The sequence below is a fragment of the Marmota flaviventris genome, chromosome 14, assembly GCF_047511675.1.
Source record: "Marmota flaviventris isolate mMarFla1 chromosome 14, mMarFla1.hap1, whole genome shotgun sequence".
In the NCBI taxonomy this organism is placed as follows: Eukaryota; Metazoa; Chordata; class Mammalia; order Rodentia; family Sciuridae; genus Marmota; species Marmota flaviventris.
In genome coordinates, this window is record NC_092511.1 from 88,930,086 (window position 1) to 88,946,559 (window position 16,474).

Here is a 16,474-nt window from a genome sequence, read left to right on the forward strand (position 1 = left end):
GGGCCCTTGAGATGGCCAAGATGGGTGCAGTGGAAGGGGTTCAGCATAGAGGAGGGGTGAGGAAGCATACCCCATGGGGGGAGCACTTTGAGGCTTTCTGAAGAAGGTAGGGAAGCCAGGAGTGCAGTCCCCACTGGCCTCTGGCTGGGCTTCTGCCTTAGAGGAAACGGGCCAGAACCTCACACTGCCTGCTCTTGTGTGTCCTGCTGGGGCTCTTGCATTTTGTTCTAGAAACAAATGTTCTCCCTGATGAGTGGGCGTGAATGTTGTTCTGGGCACTGTCACCCCAGGTGTATGCTGTAGGAGGGTGGCGTCTGCTCTGGGGTGACTCTTGGGCATGCACACTTGGGGTGACAGCAGTGGACTTGGCGTGCTGTTGATCTGGGACAGTTTATTCTGTCTCCTAGTCATCCTTCCCTTCATTTCCTCTGATGACAAAGCTTCTCAGTGCAAAAGAGACCCTGAGGTCTAGAGGGCACGTGTAGAGGTGACATCAGCGTGAGTCTTGTCTGAAGAGCTGACGATTTCAGCCTTTCGTGTTGTCTTCAACTACCCCCCCACCAAATTACAAGGTGGCTCTCTTTATAAAACTTGTTTATTTCAGTGGAAAATTACAACTCTGCTCCTCTTGTTGGAAGTGGTTTCTGAGCACAGTAGCCAGAATATACCTAGCCCTTGTGTGTGTCGTAGAAGACAGAAACAAGGACCTGGTAGGAAGCCCGAGGGAAAGGCTCGTGGCAGGGAGGAGAAAAGCCAGGCCTGTGTGGGCAAATTAGTCTTATGGAGCTGGAAGTTCTGGAAGGATAATACTAGGGTGATTCTTGGGTCCAGGGTGGGGTTTCAGCTCATTATCTGTTGAAGGCTGTAGAATGGGATCCTAGGCAGCAGAGCTGGGAGGCTTGTTTGGGTTTTGTGGATTCATGACATTAACTATTTTAATGGGGGGAGGTCCCATCCGAAATTCAGGTTTGATCAAGTTCATGGCCAGATAGCTCTAGAGAGAACAGACAGTGGAGTTAGTCTGAAGTGGCAACCCTAGGGCATCTTCTGCAGAGTCTTCCCAAGAGCAACCAGTGCCTTTATCCCTGTCCCTGTGGTAGCCACTCACCGGAGCTGCATAGATGAATTTGAACAGCATGAATACCGCTATTGATAGGAACATGAGGCCTACAATTCTGAATCGGTAGCGTTTCCAGCAAGCGAAGCAGAAGTTTTTAATAGGTGATCTCATCCACATTAAAGGACCACCAGCACGTCTGTCCAGGATAGGGAGAAGCCCAAGAACAGAGGGCAAGGATGCAGAACCAAGAGGGGGTGTCCCCCACGCCCAAATCCATTCTCCTGATTTTAACTGAGCTGTGGTAAGGAAGAAGCCACCCCTCCCCAGGTGGAGGCTCCTGTTCACTACCTCCTAGAACCGAGAAGACAGACTGTGCCCCAGGGCCCTTACGGGGGAGGGTGGAGTGTGGGGTACTGGTTGGGCTCCGACTGGCCTCGCCCGGCTGGCCTGATGAGGGCTTCCTTCTCTGTCAGGATCTCCAGAGTCATCTTCACCTTGCCCTGGAACACCACAGGGCAGGAGGCTCAAGTCATCAGGAGCAAGTATCTTTAGGACCACATCCCAGCATCCAGAGAGGAAAAGGGATTTAGCTAAGGTCCCCCAGAGTCTGTTAGAGCCGAGTCACGGGGCAGAGCAGTCCTATTTAATTGACACCTTCCCCCGGTCCTACCGACATGCGCCACTTGTCCTCGTTGTAGACCTGGCAAGGCCACCATCCTGTTACAACCTTCTTCTTAAAGAGGGAGAAGTGCTTGTATTGGGCGCTTGTATTGTCCATCATCTTGAGTGTACAGCAGTGGGCATGCTGAGCTGGGAAGGGCATGTCTGACAAATCCAGCTCCAGGACCCCTGAGACCAGAGAAATTCCATCAGCAAGGAGGAGCTCCCTGACCTGTGGTCACATACCCTGTGCCAGGACCTCACCTAGGAAGTCATCAGCAGAGAAGATGTCATTGTCCCAGACCTGAATGATTAGCCGGGCTGGGTACTTCATCAATGTGGGGTCCAGGCTCCATATGTAATCCTAGAAAATGGCAGAAGAGTATGTCCCCCAGCCTGCCTCCTTGGCATTTCCCTTAGAAACCTTACTAGCCCACACCCTGCAGTGATGGACTATCAAGGAAGAGTCTCCATCTGAGGATGTACCCCTGTCATAACTTAGTCTCTGGGGAGGGGACGAGGAGCTCCTGGACCCTGGGGCTGCCCCCTCTTCTCCCACTCCCAGGCCTGTTACCTTCTGGCTCTGGATGCACACACCCTCAGCTGCCAGGTAGTCCATGGGAAAGATGAACCTCCAGTTGAAGTTGCCCTCCCCAGTCAAGGAGTGGTAATGGATGTCTGTCTTCTGCATGTCCTTCTCTAGCCCGAATAGCCACCTGGGGTCAGAGCCCTTTCACTTTGGGTTCATATGTATGGTTCCCCATTCCCTCCAGGTGAGGTAGTGGAGAGGTGTCCCCCTCAAGATTAGGAAGCCCAGGCAGGGTCAGCACTGGAGACTGTGGGGCTCTGCTGGAAGCCTCTTTCTTCCCCTCACCCTTTGATGTAGATGTCACTCATCCTTTCTCTACTGAAGGTCTCCTGCACCAGGTCCACTTGGGCAGTTTTCCAGATAATGCAGCGCAGCTCATACCTGCAGCCACCGTGCTCTGAAGCTTTGCTGAGAAATAGCTCCCCAGCCCCAGCCCTGGAGGAAGGAAAGGCCTGGAGACCGCCCTCCATGTTCTGGCTGAATTGGAGGGACTGAGGTAGAAAGCTCCAGTAGAGCTTCCTCTGTTCCCAACAGAGAAGAGCTCCTCCCACTCAGCGTTGGAGGACAGTGGTGCCCTGCACCCTCGGGGCTAAACCGCAGTGCAGTAGGGACAGGGCTGTCACTCACCGTTTAGGCTTCCTGGGACTGATGTCGACTTGAGGCCCAGGAGCCCCCAGCTTCTTGGGGAAGATGTCCACCCATATTTGCAACTTTCCCTAGAGCCAGGGTGGATTCTCTGGTTTGGGACTGCTGGCCTCTGTTCTCAGGTCTGATGAGGCACTGTTCCCACCACAGGGGGTTGGGGCAGGTGGCCACCCTCCAGTTTTTATTTTTTTCCTTTGTTTTGGCTGGGGAAGTCTGCAGTGTGGTGGGGTATGGTGTCTCCGAGGCTGATGACGTGGCCCAGGATTCCACTTAGGACAGATCCTGAGGTTTAAAACCACTCAACAGAGCGTGCTGGGTGACCTGAGGACAGGCTCCATAAGGGAGTTGAGCCTTCACTTTTTAAAGCAGCACAGTAAGAGTAAACTGGGTGCTCGATCCAGTCATTTTGTTTCAAGACCACAGCCTAAGACATTAATGAAGCTAGCCACAAAGCCCAGAGGTTTCAGGAAAATGGTAAGGGATGAAAATGGTAACAAAAAGAGAAGTCAAAGGGCAGCAAGCCAGCCTTGGAAAAGGAGTAATTATGATCTGTCCTCCAAACCACCTGACCTGATTTTGTTCTTTGGAAGTTGACCCAGTTGACAAAACAGGTTTAATGAGAATGGTTATAAAAAATGATCAGCAAGGACTTTATGTAGAATGTAGCCTCAGTTTGAGAGATTTGGAGAATTAGCTGAGCCATTTTGGAAGCTGGAAGGTAAGGATAATTAGGATGCCCTTGGGGATCTGTGTCCCTCTGTTTGGGGTTCCTTGCCATGGAGTAAGCAGCCTGCAATTAATCAGAACCAGGGTTGTAATGTCTACACTGATGTGAGGTGTCTCCTCCCCACCCCTCTGGAAAGACTAGGCCACGGGGGCGTTGGCTGGTAAGGCTCCCTAGCACTTTTCACTGCTGTGTGACCTCCATTTCTTGTAGATAACTTTCCAGCTCTGAAATTCTCTATTCTAAGTGTCATCACTCAAACTTCTCCACTATGATGTGCAAAACGTGCTTGTCTCCTGTGCATATACATATGCAAATGTCATGTTCTTCCCCTTGGTGGGCTCTGTCCTGGGTGGGTGGGCACCCCTATCTCCTGGTCCAGCTCGCCCTCAGGAGGTGGGAGTGGCCCCTCCAGGCTCATACCTGGTCGATGCCTGGCTGGCTCTTACTGTACAGCGTGCGTGTCTCTACATGCTCAGGTACCAGGCCCAGGGTATTCAGGATGTGCAGTGCAAGGCGTTCCTTGTTGGGTCCCAAACCAGGAACAGTAAGGGGTTCGGGCTCTGGAGTGGAGGGAAGGGATCTTGGGGTCATTCATCCTCCTATCCTAGGCACCCTCATACCAGCCTGGTGGGGGCCAGGATTGCATGTGGAGAGGGTGGGCTGCCCTCCGTGATGGCTCCTTGTCCTCCCCCGTCTCCCCTCCATCTTCAGCTCTTGAATTCTGGAGCCTCTCTGCTTTGAGGGGCCTGTGTCTGTGCGTTCTGGTGGTGTGCTGAGCTTCTCACCAAAGGTTTTCAGGTTGATTTCTTCCCCATTGTATAAAACAGAGTCTTCCTCTGGGTTGAACACAGGCGGAGGCTGCCCTTTCCCCTTGGTGTAGCGCTCTAGGAGGTAGCTTGGGCGGATCTGGTCTCGCCAAATAAAGGGCCCTGACCTAAGTGGTTAGGTGAGCAATGAGTGGGGAGGTGGTCCTGGGTCCTCCCTCTTCCCCGGCCTGCTGCTTTGAGCTGTGGGAAGCCCAGGGATAGAAATACAGGTGGAGACAGGGCAGGTCTAGCCCTGGTTCCCAGGCCCTCTCTAGGGAGCTGTGGTCTCAGTCCCCTGTCCCCATCCCCTGGACAGGCCCATTCTCACACAAAGTAGGATTTGGCAAGCCCACAACAAGCTCCAAAACCAGACAGGAGTCGGTTTTCTAAGTCGATGATCGTGGTTCCGATCTCATCATCAGCTGAGAACAGGTCAAAGTCAAACAGCTGAATGTGCAGGTCCTTCTCCAGAGGGATGTTACAGGTCAGCTCAAACACCCTGGAGGCGGGGACATCAGAGACTGCAGAGGCTGTGGTCTGTGCCCTCAATATACCCCAAGGGCCCCTTCTCCATCCCTTTACTCATTCATGGTTCATCATGATGGAGAGCAGAGCCGGGGATAGTCTGCTAACAGCCATACCCTGAACATAGCTGGAAATAAATTCTGTGAGGCCTGAGCTCCCTTCCCAGGCAGAGTGTGAGAGAGGGCAAAGCTGCCTGGCCCGCATCTGTCTCCTCTACCTGTTAAGCACCTAAAGCGTGTAAGGCCCTCAGAGGGAACTTGGTGGCTGGGAAGGAAGGCAAGAGTGTCTGCTGGCATCGAGCCCAGCATGGCACAGAGCGGGTGGAGAGGAGGGGTTGGTGGATGGGGCAGCTCACATGCCAAAGATGGGATCCACAGTGTTGGGCTGATACAAGTCCCGGTTGCCAAGCTTTGTCTTCCCCAGTTTCAGGATCACATAAGGGTCACACTGGGGGTCAGATATAAGCAGGGGAAGGATAGCAAATGGGGAGTCAGTTCAGGTTGGTTAGAGAGAGTGGGTGTGGGGCAGCAATGAGCCCCCAGTGGGAAGCTGGCAGACAGTATCAGCAGCCCAAGGAGCTCCAGAGCTCTAGGGGCTAGGGCCTGGCAGCCCCACGTAACCACGGTCATTGACTTAGAAAACCGACTCTCGTCTGGTTTTGGAGCTGGTTTGGCAGTAACAGGAGGGCTGTGCTGGGTGGGGGCTGTGCCTTACCAGTCCATTGAAGTCCTGGGGCTGTAGGTTGATGGCGCGCACCACGTACACCCGCACCATACACTGCTGCGGGAAGTCGTCTCTCTCAGGCAAAACCGGGAACTGACGGGGAGGCTCTGGGGCTTCTGGGTTCTCAGGAAAGGGGTAGATGCGGAAAAGGCCCTGGGGGAAGGCAAGGTATTGGGGGCCTAGCCTGGCAGTGCTAGCCCAGTCCCCCAAGGAGTGATTTCAGTCCAAGTTTAGCAGAGAGAGGGCTGAGCTGGGGGTGGCAGGGACGGAGGCTGTGGGAACACAGAGGCAGGGGTAGCTAAGGTCTTCAGCAGGGGCCACTGTGTTTGGGGGGTGCTGGGCAAAGGAACCACAGTCCTTAGGTGCATTCCCACCTCCTGGTGATGTCAACATTCATTCCACACCCTCTGTCCCTTCAGCTTTGAATTGTTCTCTGAGGCTCTGTGGCCTTGGGAGAGCAGCATAGGCCAGAGCTGGGTATAAGAAGACCCTTGCTCTCCCCTTTTAGGTCACGCCTCTCTGAGTCTCTGTGGAGGCTAATCTGATCTTCCCCTCCCAGGGCCCTGCCTTGTCCTCTCAATAAGCACACAGAGCCAGGGCTTTCCTTAGTCTTCTAGGGACAGAAAGAACACAAGAAAACAGGAAAGACAAGTTGGGAAAGAAAGATGCCCACCTTGAACTCTCCTACCACAGGGCTGTCCGCTTTGGGCTTCTCCTGGTAGAGCTGGAAGGTCTGGCAGAAGTCCTGCAGGCCTTGGAAGTCTGGCACGGCCTCCAGCTCACAATCAAACACCTGCATAGTTGGGGACCATTCCTGGCATCAGGAGATGGAAAGACCACCGGCTCCCAGGACTTTCCCAAAGGGTCTGCTCAGATGACCCAGGGTGGCAGGTGGAGGTGCCCCCAGGAGTGGAGGACAATGCAGAAACTTTCCCACTGGTGGGTCCCCTGGGAATCAAGCTAGGTCTGCTGCCCTTCCCTGGGGGAGATTTTATTGCACCTCTTTCTAGGATCCTCCAAACCTTTATGGTGTGGTAGTCTTTGTATTTGTACTTCGGGGTCTTTTCAGAGTCACCGGTGGCCCAGAAGAACTTGCTCCACCAGTCCACCTCATGCTCATACTCGTCCTGGCGGGGAGAGGGTTGTGTGGCCTCAGCAGGGGAGCCCCCCAGCTCCTAGAGTGACTGGGGATGATTCTTACTCCCTGCAGCTGGGCCTACTTCACCTCAGCTTTGCTGGACTTGAACCAAAACTTTTCACAGAAGAACCACAGGAACTGAAAAGCAAGAGGGCGAGCAAGGGGAGGCCAGCGCTCGGAGCATGCTCATTGGCTCTGACTTTGGAGAGCCGAGAGGTCAAGGCTGGGACTCAGCTCCCTGGCTCCCCACCTCCCCCAGCACCCAACAGAGTTGAGACGTAGGATTGGGGCCATTCGGAGGGAGGCCTGGTTCTGAGGCGTCATCACCCAGTGCAACTGACTGGGCTCACCCCACCCCACACTGTGGCATCGGGCTGTCCCGGACTCCTGTGCATCTGAGTCTGATAGGGCTGCACACATTGGAATCACGTATGGGGAAGGGGCTTAGAACAAAAACCCAACAACTCTGGTGGAGCCCCTCAGGTGCCAGGGTCTTGGGTGTCTAAACCTCAGGTGATTCTCGTGCTGTCCAGGCTGAGGACCACTGCCTCAGCATTTCACTAGGCCTGCCCACATGGGGGCACCGATGCCAGAATGATTCACTCAACTGCCTCCTCAGGGTCAGGGTTAGTCCCCTAAAGGGCAGGGGAGAAGGGAGCCTCAGGCCTCCACTTACGTCGCCGCGTTGGTGCTTCTTCTCAGAGAGCGCTGTGTGGAGAGAGGGTGGTGACGGACCTCAGGAGAGGAAAGGCTGGAGAGGGACACCAGACCCCAGGAGCAGGCTCCTTCCCCACTCCCAGAGGGGGCTCCCGGAAGGGGGCATACTTGGAACCTGTCGGGGTATGTAGCTCTGAACCCAAGGGTCACAGAAATAGGGCTGGAGGATGTCGACATTGGCTCGACCCACCACCTTCTTCTGGCCAAAGTCCTGTGTGTCCACCACCTTCATCACGAGGGGCAGCGCGTAGACAGCCTCTGTAGGCATCAACTGTGAACCAAGGAGGGGTGGGAGGGTGAGGCCCCCCCCCCAAGAGGAGGAATGGCCCCGCCCGCCCTGGGGCCTCTTACCACTGTGAAGAAGAGGACGGACTCAGGGAAGTTGGGGTTCTTCTGGTAGTCACTGATGGGCTTTGTGCTCAGGGACTGCTCCCCGAATTCCACCACGAGCTGGGGGTAGTGCACCTTCGTCATGTTCCGAAGGCCCCAGGCCAGAATCTGCTAGAACCAAGGAGAGCAGGGCAGGGTGGAAAGTGCCTCTGTAAGGGGGTCCTTGTCAGAGGGAGGGGCTGCCCGGGGAAGGACAGGGTGGCAGGGTGAGTGCAGGGCTAGGGAATGGGGCTGTGTGGAGGAACCAGTCTGCAGGCTCCCAAAGTCTCCCTGTCCTGTGAGGGACTAGGCTTGTTCTCAAGGCCTGATCACTGTCCTCCTATCCACAAGGTAGTTACCCCCAGCCACTGACTGTCCTCCACTGACCTCCAGGGCCCTAGACATTGCCCTCCCACATTTCTAGTCAGTTCTCAAGACCCACTACCTCTAGGGCTCACAGAAACAGGTGCCCAATGTCTCAGGATCCCCTTATGCCACCTAGCTCACGCTGACCTGTGTCCCAGAGAACTCCATGGCACCCTGTGATTCTCTCTCAGCTGACTGGGCACCTAAGAAATCTTCATACCCTTCTTGGTCAGAGCCTCCTTGGGTCCAGGGCAGGGGCCAAACAGGTTGCCTGATCTTGGAGAAGCCTCCAGTCCCTGGGGAAACTGGCCACCCTTTGCTCTTTGCCAAATTTATGGCAGGGCAAACAAGTTACAATGTGGGGACCGTCATGCTACTGCAAAGAGACATCCTGGCATTTGGAGATGGGTAGGGCTGGGCTTAAACTGTGGCTCTGTCACTTAGTTCCTATCACTGTGCATGGACTGTGTTCCTTCAGAACCTTGATTTCCTCTTCTGGAGGCTCAGATGGGAACGTTACTGCCCTGTCTACCACCCACCAGAGACCTGCAGTAAAACCATCTAATGTTATATCACAGCTTTTGCTCATTTCTGTCTCCCTCCATCCCTTAGGGAATGTCATCTGGGGTCCAAGTTTTGAAATGGGTGGTCAGGAGGGTCGAGCGGAGAGCTCCAGGGTACTGCACCTGCTCAGAGTGGTGCTCATCCCCTCCCTGTCCCTTCCACACACACCTCAATGGCCATCTTCCTTAGTGTGGGCTGGATGCTCTTGGGCAATGTGTAGATCCCATTCTTCCAGGGAACATTTAAGATTGGTGGATGCTTCTCTTTCAGGTTCTGGAGAGCGGATGCAGGAGGACAGAGAGGTGAGGCTGGTTCTGCTGTCCCTACACCTGGCCTGGGAAACTCAACTGAGAAGCCCAAACCCTACTGAGTCAGAACTGGAGGACAGGCTGACATCACCTGGCCAGTGTTCTGTTTCCCAGGTCCCAGCCTTTGGTGAAGGGTAGAGGTGGGCTCCACTGGCTGTGGAAATTTGTGACTGGGGGTGGGCTGGGGAGGGACAGCCAGCCTTTGTTTCCCAGTACCTCGGTTTCCAGGATCATCTCACAGGATGCCAAGATCTGGCCCTCTTCTTCCCCCAACTCTTTTACCAAGGGGTGCCACCTCAGGGGTGGCAGGATCCAGTTTTGAAGGTCCAGGGAGACCACGGGGGGCCACATGCTTCGTCCCCACAAGACTTCCTTTCCCTGGAGGGGAGGGAAAGTCCACTAAGTGTGGAGGCCAGACCCAGCTTCTGAACTGGGCTTCCGGTGAGGATGGAGAACCACTAACATCTGCTTACGTGGTGCTCACCACACCCAGCCTCCCTGGAGCTTTCTGAAACCTTTCCCCTAAAATAACCCCCTCGACGAGCCTCTCGGGTCCTCTCCTCCGCCTGGCCCTGGCCCGTACCAAGGAGTCGTGTTGCCACAGTTCCATCACCACAAGTGGGGGGCCCTCTTTGGTGTCCTGGGGGTCCTCGTACAGTAGGAGGTGCTGGAAGATGAGGGTCTGGGCCCAGGTCGGGACTGCAGAGCTCACCAGGGCCTGGGTGCACTGGCTGTGGTGCAGGAAGACCACCCGGATGAAGGCCCCTGAGGGGTGAGGCAGGGCGGGAGTTGTCAGTCTCTCCTCTGCTGGACCAGGCCAGGTGGCCACTGCCACTGCCAGCTGCCCAGAAGAATGCCTTAGTGTAGAGTGATGAGGCCAACACCCAGAGAGATTTGGGTCCCCCCACGTGTACTTCACGCCTGCCACGGGGAAGCCGGGGCTACCCAGAGATGAGGGCAGAGGCCCCTCTGGAGCGGTGCTGGGGGGGGCGCCACACACCCACAGTCCTCCCTGGAGCCCTGCTGCCTGCTGCCCTGGGGCTCGTGGGCAGTGCCACTGATAGGCCAGGCAGGAGCACTCAGCTCCCCCTCAGGGGTCTCCCTCACTGGACTGAGGATGGCTCTTCCCATGGAGGGCCACCTCCCCACCCCGCCTCTTCTGTCCAACCGCAAGTGACCTGAGGTTCCCAAGTTCCTCTCTCCCCTTCACATCTGGTGGCCCTCTGCCAGGCAAACCCCTCTTTTTCCCAGGCCCAGCCAAGCGGTCACCATGGGGGTGAAGCCCCCTCAACCCGCCTGCCAGTCCCACAGCACTGGGGTCACAGCTCCACCACAGCCCCCCTTGGAGTCTCGTCTTTGGCTCTTTTCCCCAAAACCAGGGCAAAGAGGTTCTCGGGAGAGGAGTCTGCATTTTTGTCATGTTCTTCTTGGTCGCATTCTTTATGCTGTTGGGTGGCCACGTTGCCACCCCCTCCCAGGCTGAGGACAAAGGCTGAATGACGAGGGACTTTCCTACCCTGGAATGTCAGGATCTGGTTGGGCACTGAATTCCGGACCTGGTAGATGTAGCAGAAGAGTTGGTAATAGTGGGGTTCTGGGTAAAGAAGAGCGCTTCTGTCACTGTCTGGGGTGCCCATGGCTGCCCTCTGCCTTCCCCCCCCGCCCCCAGGCGCTGGCCTCTGGGCCACTCAAGCAGACTCCTGGTCCCATGCTCACTATTGGGGACACAGTAGATGAAGGGCAGGTCGGGTTGCCGGGTGTCCCCTGGCTTGGGCTTCCAGGTCTCCTTCTGCTGTGCCCATGGCCACCCCTTGTTTTCCTCTTCCTTCTTTGGGCGATCTTGCAGGTCCAGTATCTGTGCCCAGGATGGCCACCCCTGAGGCTCCAAGGTGCTTCCCTGTCTTCTCCCCTGACAGGTGCCACCCTCCCAAGCCTGGGCCAGGTGGGACCCTGCTCCTCCGGGAGCAGGCAGGCGTCACCCTGTCCCTGAAGGCTTTACCAGCGATCCCTCCAGGAGGAATATGGGGGCAATGTCTTTGTCGGCATCAGGGGCCAGCCTGCGGTGCCAGCAGCGGCGGCGGAAGCGGCTCTGGGGGTGTGGGTTCAGGTGGAACTTGGAGCCAAAGGTACCATACTCCCAGCCCTCTTTCTCCTTGGCCTGGTCCTGTTTCCAGGAGGAGAGGCAGGTCGTGCTTGCTCCCACCACTGCCCAAGGTGGCCCCTGCCTGCAGTCCCACCAGGGTCCTGCCCAGTGGTCTCTCACCAGTTGCAGGAAGGAGAGGGTCTCTTCCTCAAGGTCCAGTTCCCCATGGTCCCGGAAGCGCACACGCAGCCAGTGTCGCCGCCGGTGTGAGTGGTAGGTCTTCTCCACGGAGCTCCAGACCTGGGGCAGGCCCGAGGGCGGTATCCCCACTCCGTACTCCCAGCCTGCAGGACAGCACTGTGACCTCCGTGTCCCGGGGGGCCTGCAGGCTAGGAGGCTTGGACAGGCTAAAGGGGTGGGGTTGTCCCTCACGTCCAGGGAGGTGTGATCACACTGTGTCACCAGGACGCTTGGGCACAGCTGCCCATCCGACAAATGAGAAAGGAGTCTTCCAGAAGGCTGCACAGCTGGAAGCAGCAGAACTTTCACCTGGAGCCCCAGCCAGAGACCTCCCGCAGCGGTTCCTGGCCTGGAGCTACCCGGGTGAATTCAGGCTTTACATTCAGGCCACACCTTGTTCTGGGCCACCCTTAGGAGACACACACAACTGGCAGCATCTGAACACTAGGATTGAGGGACCCTAGAGGTTGGGGGACCCCAGGAGTTCAGGCCCAGCCCACCCAAGAGTTTGGCCACTCAGAGGCTGCCCAGGATGGCTCTGGTGATTCGGGGTCCCCAGACTCTTCTGCCCTCAGCCCTGACCAGAGAACTGACCCTCGCTGTCAACTGCACGGTTGAGCTCCGGGATCCAGTCCTTTGTAAAGTGCCAACCTTTGGGGCACCTCACATTCTCCCGGGCCTCCACGGGGTGACCATTCTGTAGGGACATCGGGTGAGGGAAGGGCACATGAGCTAGAAGGAGCTTGCCTGCGCTCACTCCTCACACAGACTACCACGGCGCCCGCCCGCCTGTCCCTGGATGAGTGGCGCTCACCACATCTGCTGCCACTTGAGCTGCTACTCGATGTGCGTTAGTGACTTACCTCACAGGACCACAGGCTGCTCTCTCCGTGCTGAGACCAGCATGTGAGTTAGGCCTGCACTGTGCCCTGCAGTGGCCAGCAGCCACCTGGGGCTACTTCAGCTCAGATCCCTGTCCAGTCCCTCAGTCCCACACCTCCAGGGCTCGGAGTCCCACCATAGCACACTCTCCTCATGGCAGAACCGGCGCTCTGGACCAGTGCCCGGTCCCAACAGCCTCAGGTCCTCCCTGGCAGGGAAGCACTGCTCCTCAGAGGCCTCGAGATGAACTGTTTCCTGCCTGTGTTGCTTCTGAGTCTCTGGCCCGCCATCTTGGGGTATGACAGCCCCCACCAGCGCCGGGAGATGGGGCTGAAGGGCTCACCCGGGGTCTCACAGGGTGTAGGGAGCAGGGGACAGACATGGCTCTTTCAGCTGGGACATCCCAGCCTCCAAGGCTCCCTGTTGGCTGCCATCGGCCCCCACACCCCAAGGCGGCGTCCCCTCTCACCACATCCGTGTTGGGGATGGCGGCGGGCACCCAGGCACCTCTGGCGTTGCGCTCCTCGTTCTCGTACACCTCCTCCAGCACCTGGCTCTTGTTGATGTCTATGTCCAGGAGGAGTCTGGGGACGGCAAGACCCAGGTTCCCACAGCTCTCTGAACTGACAGGTCCTGGTGTCATCCTCTTCGGGCCAAGGGCTGCCCTCGGTGCCTCCCCACCCACTCGGCAAGGAAGGGCTGAGTGGCAGGTAAAGGTCATCTGCCCATAGGGACCAGCTCACAGCGCTGTGCCCACCTCTCTGGGCTGCCACTGACAGGAAGGGTCTGGGCCCTGGCCTGGGCCTGCACCTTTTCCTTACCTCTTCTGAGGTTCCACTATCCAGTCGTCCTGCCAATGCCATCCTGGGGGCTCCCTGAAATCCGTCTTGGGTAGGGCCTTGCGCCCCATGACATCAGAGAAGTTGGGGCAGTGCTTCAGCCCCTGTTGCCCCCACTGGTCTTTGTACTTGGCCTCATTCTCGTACTGAGGGAGCAGAAGCCCAGTCAGGACCTTCTTGCCAATGCCAGCACTCAGTCCTGGGGGTGTCAAGCCCCCCCCCCTCGGGCCCCCCACATCCTAGAAATATGGTGGCCAGGCAAGAAGGAAGCCTCATCCCCATCGCACGGTGAGGAGACTGAGGCTCGGGAGCCAGCACTCCGGGTTGCACCAACCCGTGGAGTAGGGTGACACCTGTGTTTCAGTGGGTGCCTTGGATAGGACCCGCCCACCCCCTGGTCACTGCAGGGGTGACCCAGCACACTCACCCCGCTGTGCTCCCTCCGGGCCCTTTCCTCCACGTTCCCTGCACTTCCCCCGAATCTCCTCCCCATCCCGGTCTCTCCAAACCCCACCCAGATCTGGCTAGACAGATACACTGTTGTCCCTCAACATCCTCAGGAAATTGGTCCCAAGGCCCCCTCCCACCTCAAACACCAAGATCCATAGGTTTTCCAGTCCCTTAAATTAAATGGCTTGGTATTTGCCTATAACCTATGCACAACCTCCGGGATACTGTAGACCCTCTCGGGGTGAGTTACACTGCCTTTTTTGGGGATTAATGTACACGTTCATAACAGATGCAGCCATCATAAGCCTAAGTCTAAGTATGTTTTACACACACAGTTGGTGGAATCTACGGATGCAGGACCCTCGGATACCGAGGGCCAATTATATTACGATGCAATTAACTACACCTGCAACTCAAAACCATTCGAATGTTTTTACTCAGTAAATTGAAAGGCTGACATTCAAATCTACTTTTCCTCTGCTGTCAGACAAGGCTCCTGAGCTATGTCCTACCCTGGGGAGCAAAGGTCACCTCTCAGCCTCTGATGCCAGAGCAGCCTCTGGCTGGCTGCTTGCCCTTCCCCCACTGCTCAGACTGATGGTTCTGTGGGCAGAGGCCTCATGTCCCCCTCCTCCTCTTTGGCTCAGGCCTCCCCCACTGAGGACCCCCAATCTAGGACCCAGCTGAGCCAGAGGAGGCCCCATACAAGTGGGAGCCTTGTCTCCCCCACAGGTCACGGCCAGTGGGAGGAAGCTCCCAGTCAGCCTCCCCCAGGGAGGGCATAAGCAGGTCCCGGAGCACCGCTCAGTGGCCCCTTTTATCACCAGGGATTGTCCACGGTGACCCCGAGTGGGCAGTGTATGAGCTTGCTGGTCTCTGCCTCCTCTCTCAGTCCCCTCTCCATCCTCAGAGTCAGGCAGTAGGGTTTTTCTCCATGTCCAGGGCTGGCCCACCACAGCCCCGCCCGCCCTCCCTGTCCTGCGCCCTGTCAGGAGCCTAGCGCTCCCCTCGGCTCACCCCAGCTACCCCAGGCCTGGTCCCTGCACCCCACCCCGCCAGCGTTCCTGCCCAGTCTGGCCACTGCTCACCGTCTCTGCGTACACCACCATGTCTCCGTCGTGCAGCAGCTGCAGATTCTTGCTGTCTGTGACGTTGCCGAGCCACATGCACACCCGGAGGTGGCCCGGGACCATGTTCTTGGGTCCTTCGCCCTCTGGGTACTGAACCAGAGGCAGGTCAATCCCACCAGGTGCCAGCCCACAGCCCAGGGATGTGGTGGGGACACACACACTCAGCACGGGTCACACCTGTCCCTTCCCTCTGCCCCCCAGGACCAGGGTCCCGGGTTCTATCCCCAGTGAGGACAAAAGGGAAACAGATGTGGCCGTGTTCTGCCTTCCGGGCTGGGAGACCACGTGCCGATGGCCACACCCGTGATCTCACACGTAGCATGGAGCACGGCCGGGAAGACAGGAGATGCTGCCTAGGGACCCAGGAAGCTTCCACTGAAGCCACTGTCATGAGGACACTGGTGACACTACCTGTTATTTGGGGCACGCTTGCCACATGGCGGCACTGTGCTAAGTGCCGAGGCAGGCGAGGTCCCGCCGGGCCCACCCTACAGAGAGGCAGACCGAGGCGTGGGCAGTCAGGAGTGGTCCCAGGCCACCCAAGCCGGTGAGCCGCAGAGCCAGATTCAAGTCTGGGGGTTCTTGCAGGATGAGGAGGACTTCCTGGGGAGTGGCCTTGTGGGACAACCAGAGGGCAAAGGGCAGGCATATCTGGGGCCAGAGAAAGCCCAGGGGGGCCCTCTGTTGAGAGGGCTGACATGGCCAGAGGTGGCTGGGGCAGGCCAGGGGGGTTGTCCCCTCCCGGGGAGGCAATGGGGAGCCAGGTATCTCTGAGACACCACCGGCCTCCCACAGGGGAGAAGGCTGTTACCAGGGCCGGGAAGAGCTCAGGGGGTCACAGTCTCGTTTACACTTTCCCTCTCATCCGAGGGGCTGATGCCTAAGGCTATTAGCACTGGCTATTTTGGAGGCCACCCAATCATGGTCCAGGGAGATGACAAGGAACTAGACCATGGTGGCCATGAGAGTGAGGGGACATTTATGGGAACATGGACGGGGCCCTGGCCCATGTCTGGGCACAGTACCTCCCTGCCTCCCAGGTGAAGGGCCAGGGAGAGAGGGAGTGGGCCATGCCCCCGGGGATCCCCTGACCCCTGTCCTCCCCCGAGGACCTGCTGCCCACCTGTAGCACCAGGGTCTGGATCTTCCCGCAGAAACTGCCTGAGTGCAGGGGCCCCGCCTGGGAGAACAGGACTCGGTGGGCGGGCACGCGAGCGTAGGCCACGCGCTGGTCCTTGGCCATCAGCCAGATCATCACGTCTGGGAGGCTCACCTGGGGCTGCCAGGGCAGGGGATGTCAGGCCCCCGCGGCCAGCGCCCAGTCCTGCCCCAGGAAGGTCCGTATGTCCGAACCCACCTCGGTGAGCACCACGTCCAGGCATTGCAGCCAGTCCTCCACGGTGGCCACCATGTCCTTGGGCTCGGCTTTCTGGGCCTTTTGTGCCAGTTCCTGGAGGAGCAGGCTGCGGAGCTCCCATTTCTGCTTGTCCAGGTTGGTGGCTTTGGGATGGTCCTTCACGTTGGGCAGGGGGGTCCTGTGGCAGGACAGGGAAGCAGGGGGCTGGACCTCTCTCCCACCTCCTGAAGCTACTGTCCCTGGTCCTGCTGTGGGCCAGCGAGCCCCTCCCAACCTGAGGTCTGGTGTCCACTGCT

The 16,474-nt window shown here is 57.6% G+C and overlaps 1 protein-coding gene across 1 annotated transcript in view; it reads right to left on the reverse strand.

Moving 5' to 3' along the window:
- Nucleotides 1-713: 713 nt before the first annotated feature.
- Fer1l5 (fer-1 like family member 5) overlaps nucleotides 714-16,474 on the reverse strand; it is a 53,350-nt gene continuing 37,589 nt past the window's right edge. Inside the window, exons 22-53 of the mRNA XM_027919772.3 lie at nucleotides 16,179-16,356; nucleotides 15,945-16,100; nucleotides 14,780-14,911; nucleotides 13,224-13,387; nucleotides 12,872-12,986; nucleotides 12,115-12,217; nucleotides 11,461-11,624; nucleotides 11,197-11,361; nucleotides 10,914-11,052; nucleotides 10,714-10,791; nucleotides 9,781-9,962; nucleotides 9,414-9,575; nucleotides 9,058-9,162; nucleotides 7,942-8,088; nucleotides 7,699-7,861; nucleotides 7,550-7,581; nucleotides 6,961-7,011; nucleotides 6,758-6,862; nucleotides 6,409-6,528; nucleotides 5,727-5,888; nucleotides 5,368-5,459; nucleotides 4,816-4,986; nucleotides 4,467-4,615; nucleotides 4,102-4,241; nucleotides 2,937-3,025; nucleotides 2,595-2,690; nucleotides 2,295-2,436; nucleotides 1,985-2,084; nucleotides 1,731-1,909; nucleotides 1,451-1,560; nucleotides 1,109-1,256; nucleotides 714-994 (exon numbers count right to left, since the gene is read on the reverse strand). Of these exons, the coding sequence (XP_027775573.2) occupies nucleotides 878-994; nucleotides 1,109-1,256; nucleotides 1,451-1,560; nucleotides 1,731-1,909; nucleotides 1,985-2,084; nucleotides 2,295-2,436; nucleotides 2,595-2,690; nucleotides 2,937-3,025; nucleotides 4,102-4,241; nucleotides 4,467-4,615; nucleotides 4,816-4,986; nucleotides 5,368-5,459; nucleotides 5,727-5,888; nucleotides 6,409-6,528; nucleotides 6,758-6,862; nucleotides 6,961-7,011; nucleotides 7,550-7,581; nucleotides 7,699-7,861; nucleotides 7,942-8,088; nucleotides 9,058-9,162; nucleotides 9,414-9,575; nucleotides 9,781-9,962; nucleotides 10,714-10,791; nucleotides 10,914-11,052; nucleotides 11,197-11,361; nucleotides 11,461-11,624; nucleotides 12,115-12,217; nucleotides 12,872-12,986; nucleotides 13,224-13,387; nucleotides 14,780-14,911; nucleotides 15,945-16,100; nucleotides 16,179-16,356 (4,156 nt within the window). The 3' untranslated portion in view covers nucleotides 714-877. The remainder of the gene's footprint in view (nucleotides 995-1,108; nucleotides 1,257-1,450; nucleotides 1,561-1,730; nucleotides 1,910-1,984; nucleotides 2,085-2,294; nucleotides 2,437-2,594; nucleotides 2,691-2,936; nucleotides 3,026-4,101; nucleotides 4,242-4,466; nucleotides 4,616-4,815; nucleotides 4,987-5,367; nucleotides 5,460-5,726; nucleotides 5,889-6,408; nucleotides 6,529-6,757; nucleotides 6,863-6,960; nucleotides 7,012-7,549; nucleotides 7,582-7,698; nucleotides 7,862-7,941; nucleotides 8,089-9,057; nucleotides 9,163-9,413; nucleotides 9,576-9,780; nucleotides 9,963-10,713; nucleotides 10,792-10,913; nucleotides 11,053-11,196; nucleotides 11,362-11,460; nucleotides 11,625-12,114; nucleotides 12,218-12,871; nucleotides 12,987-13,223; nucleotides 13,388-14,779; nucleotides 14,912-15,944; nucleotides 16,101-16,178; nucleotides 16,357-16,474) is intronic.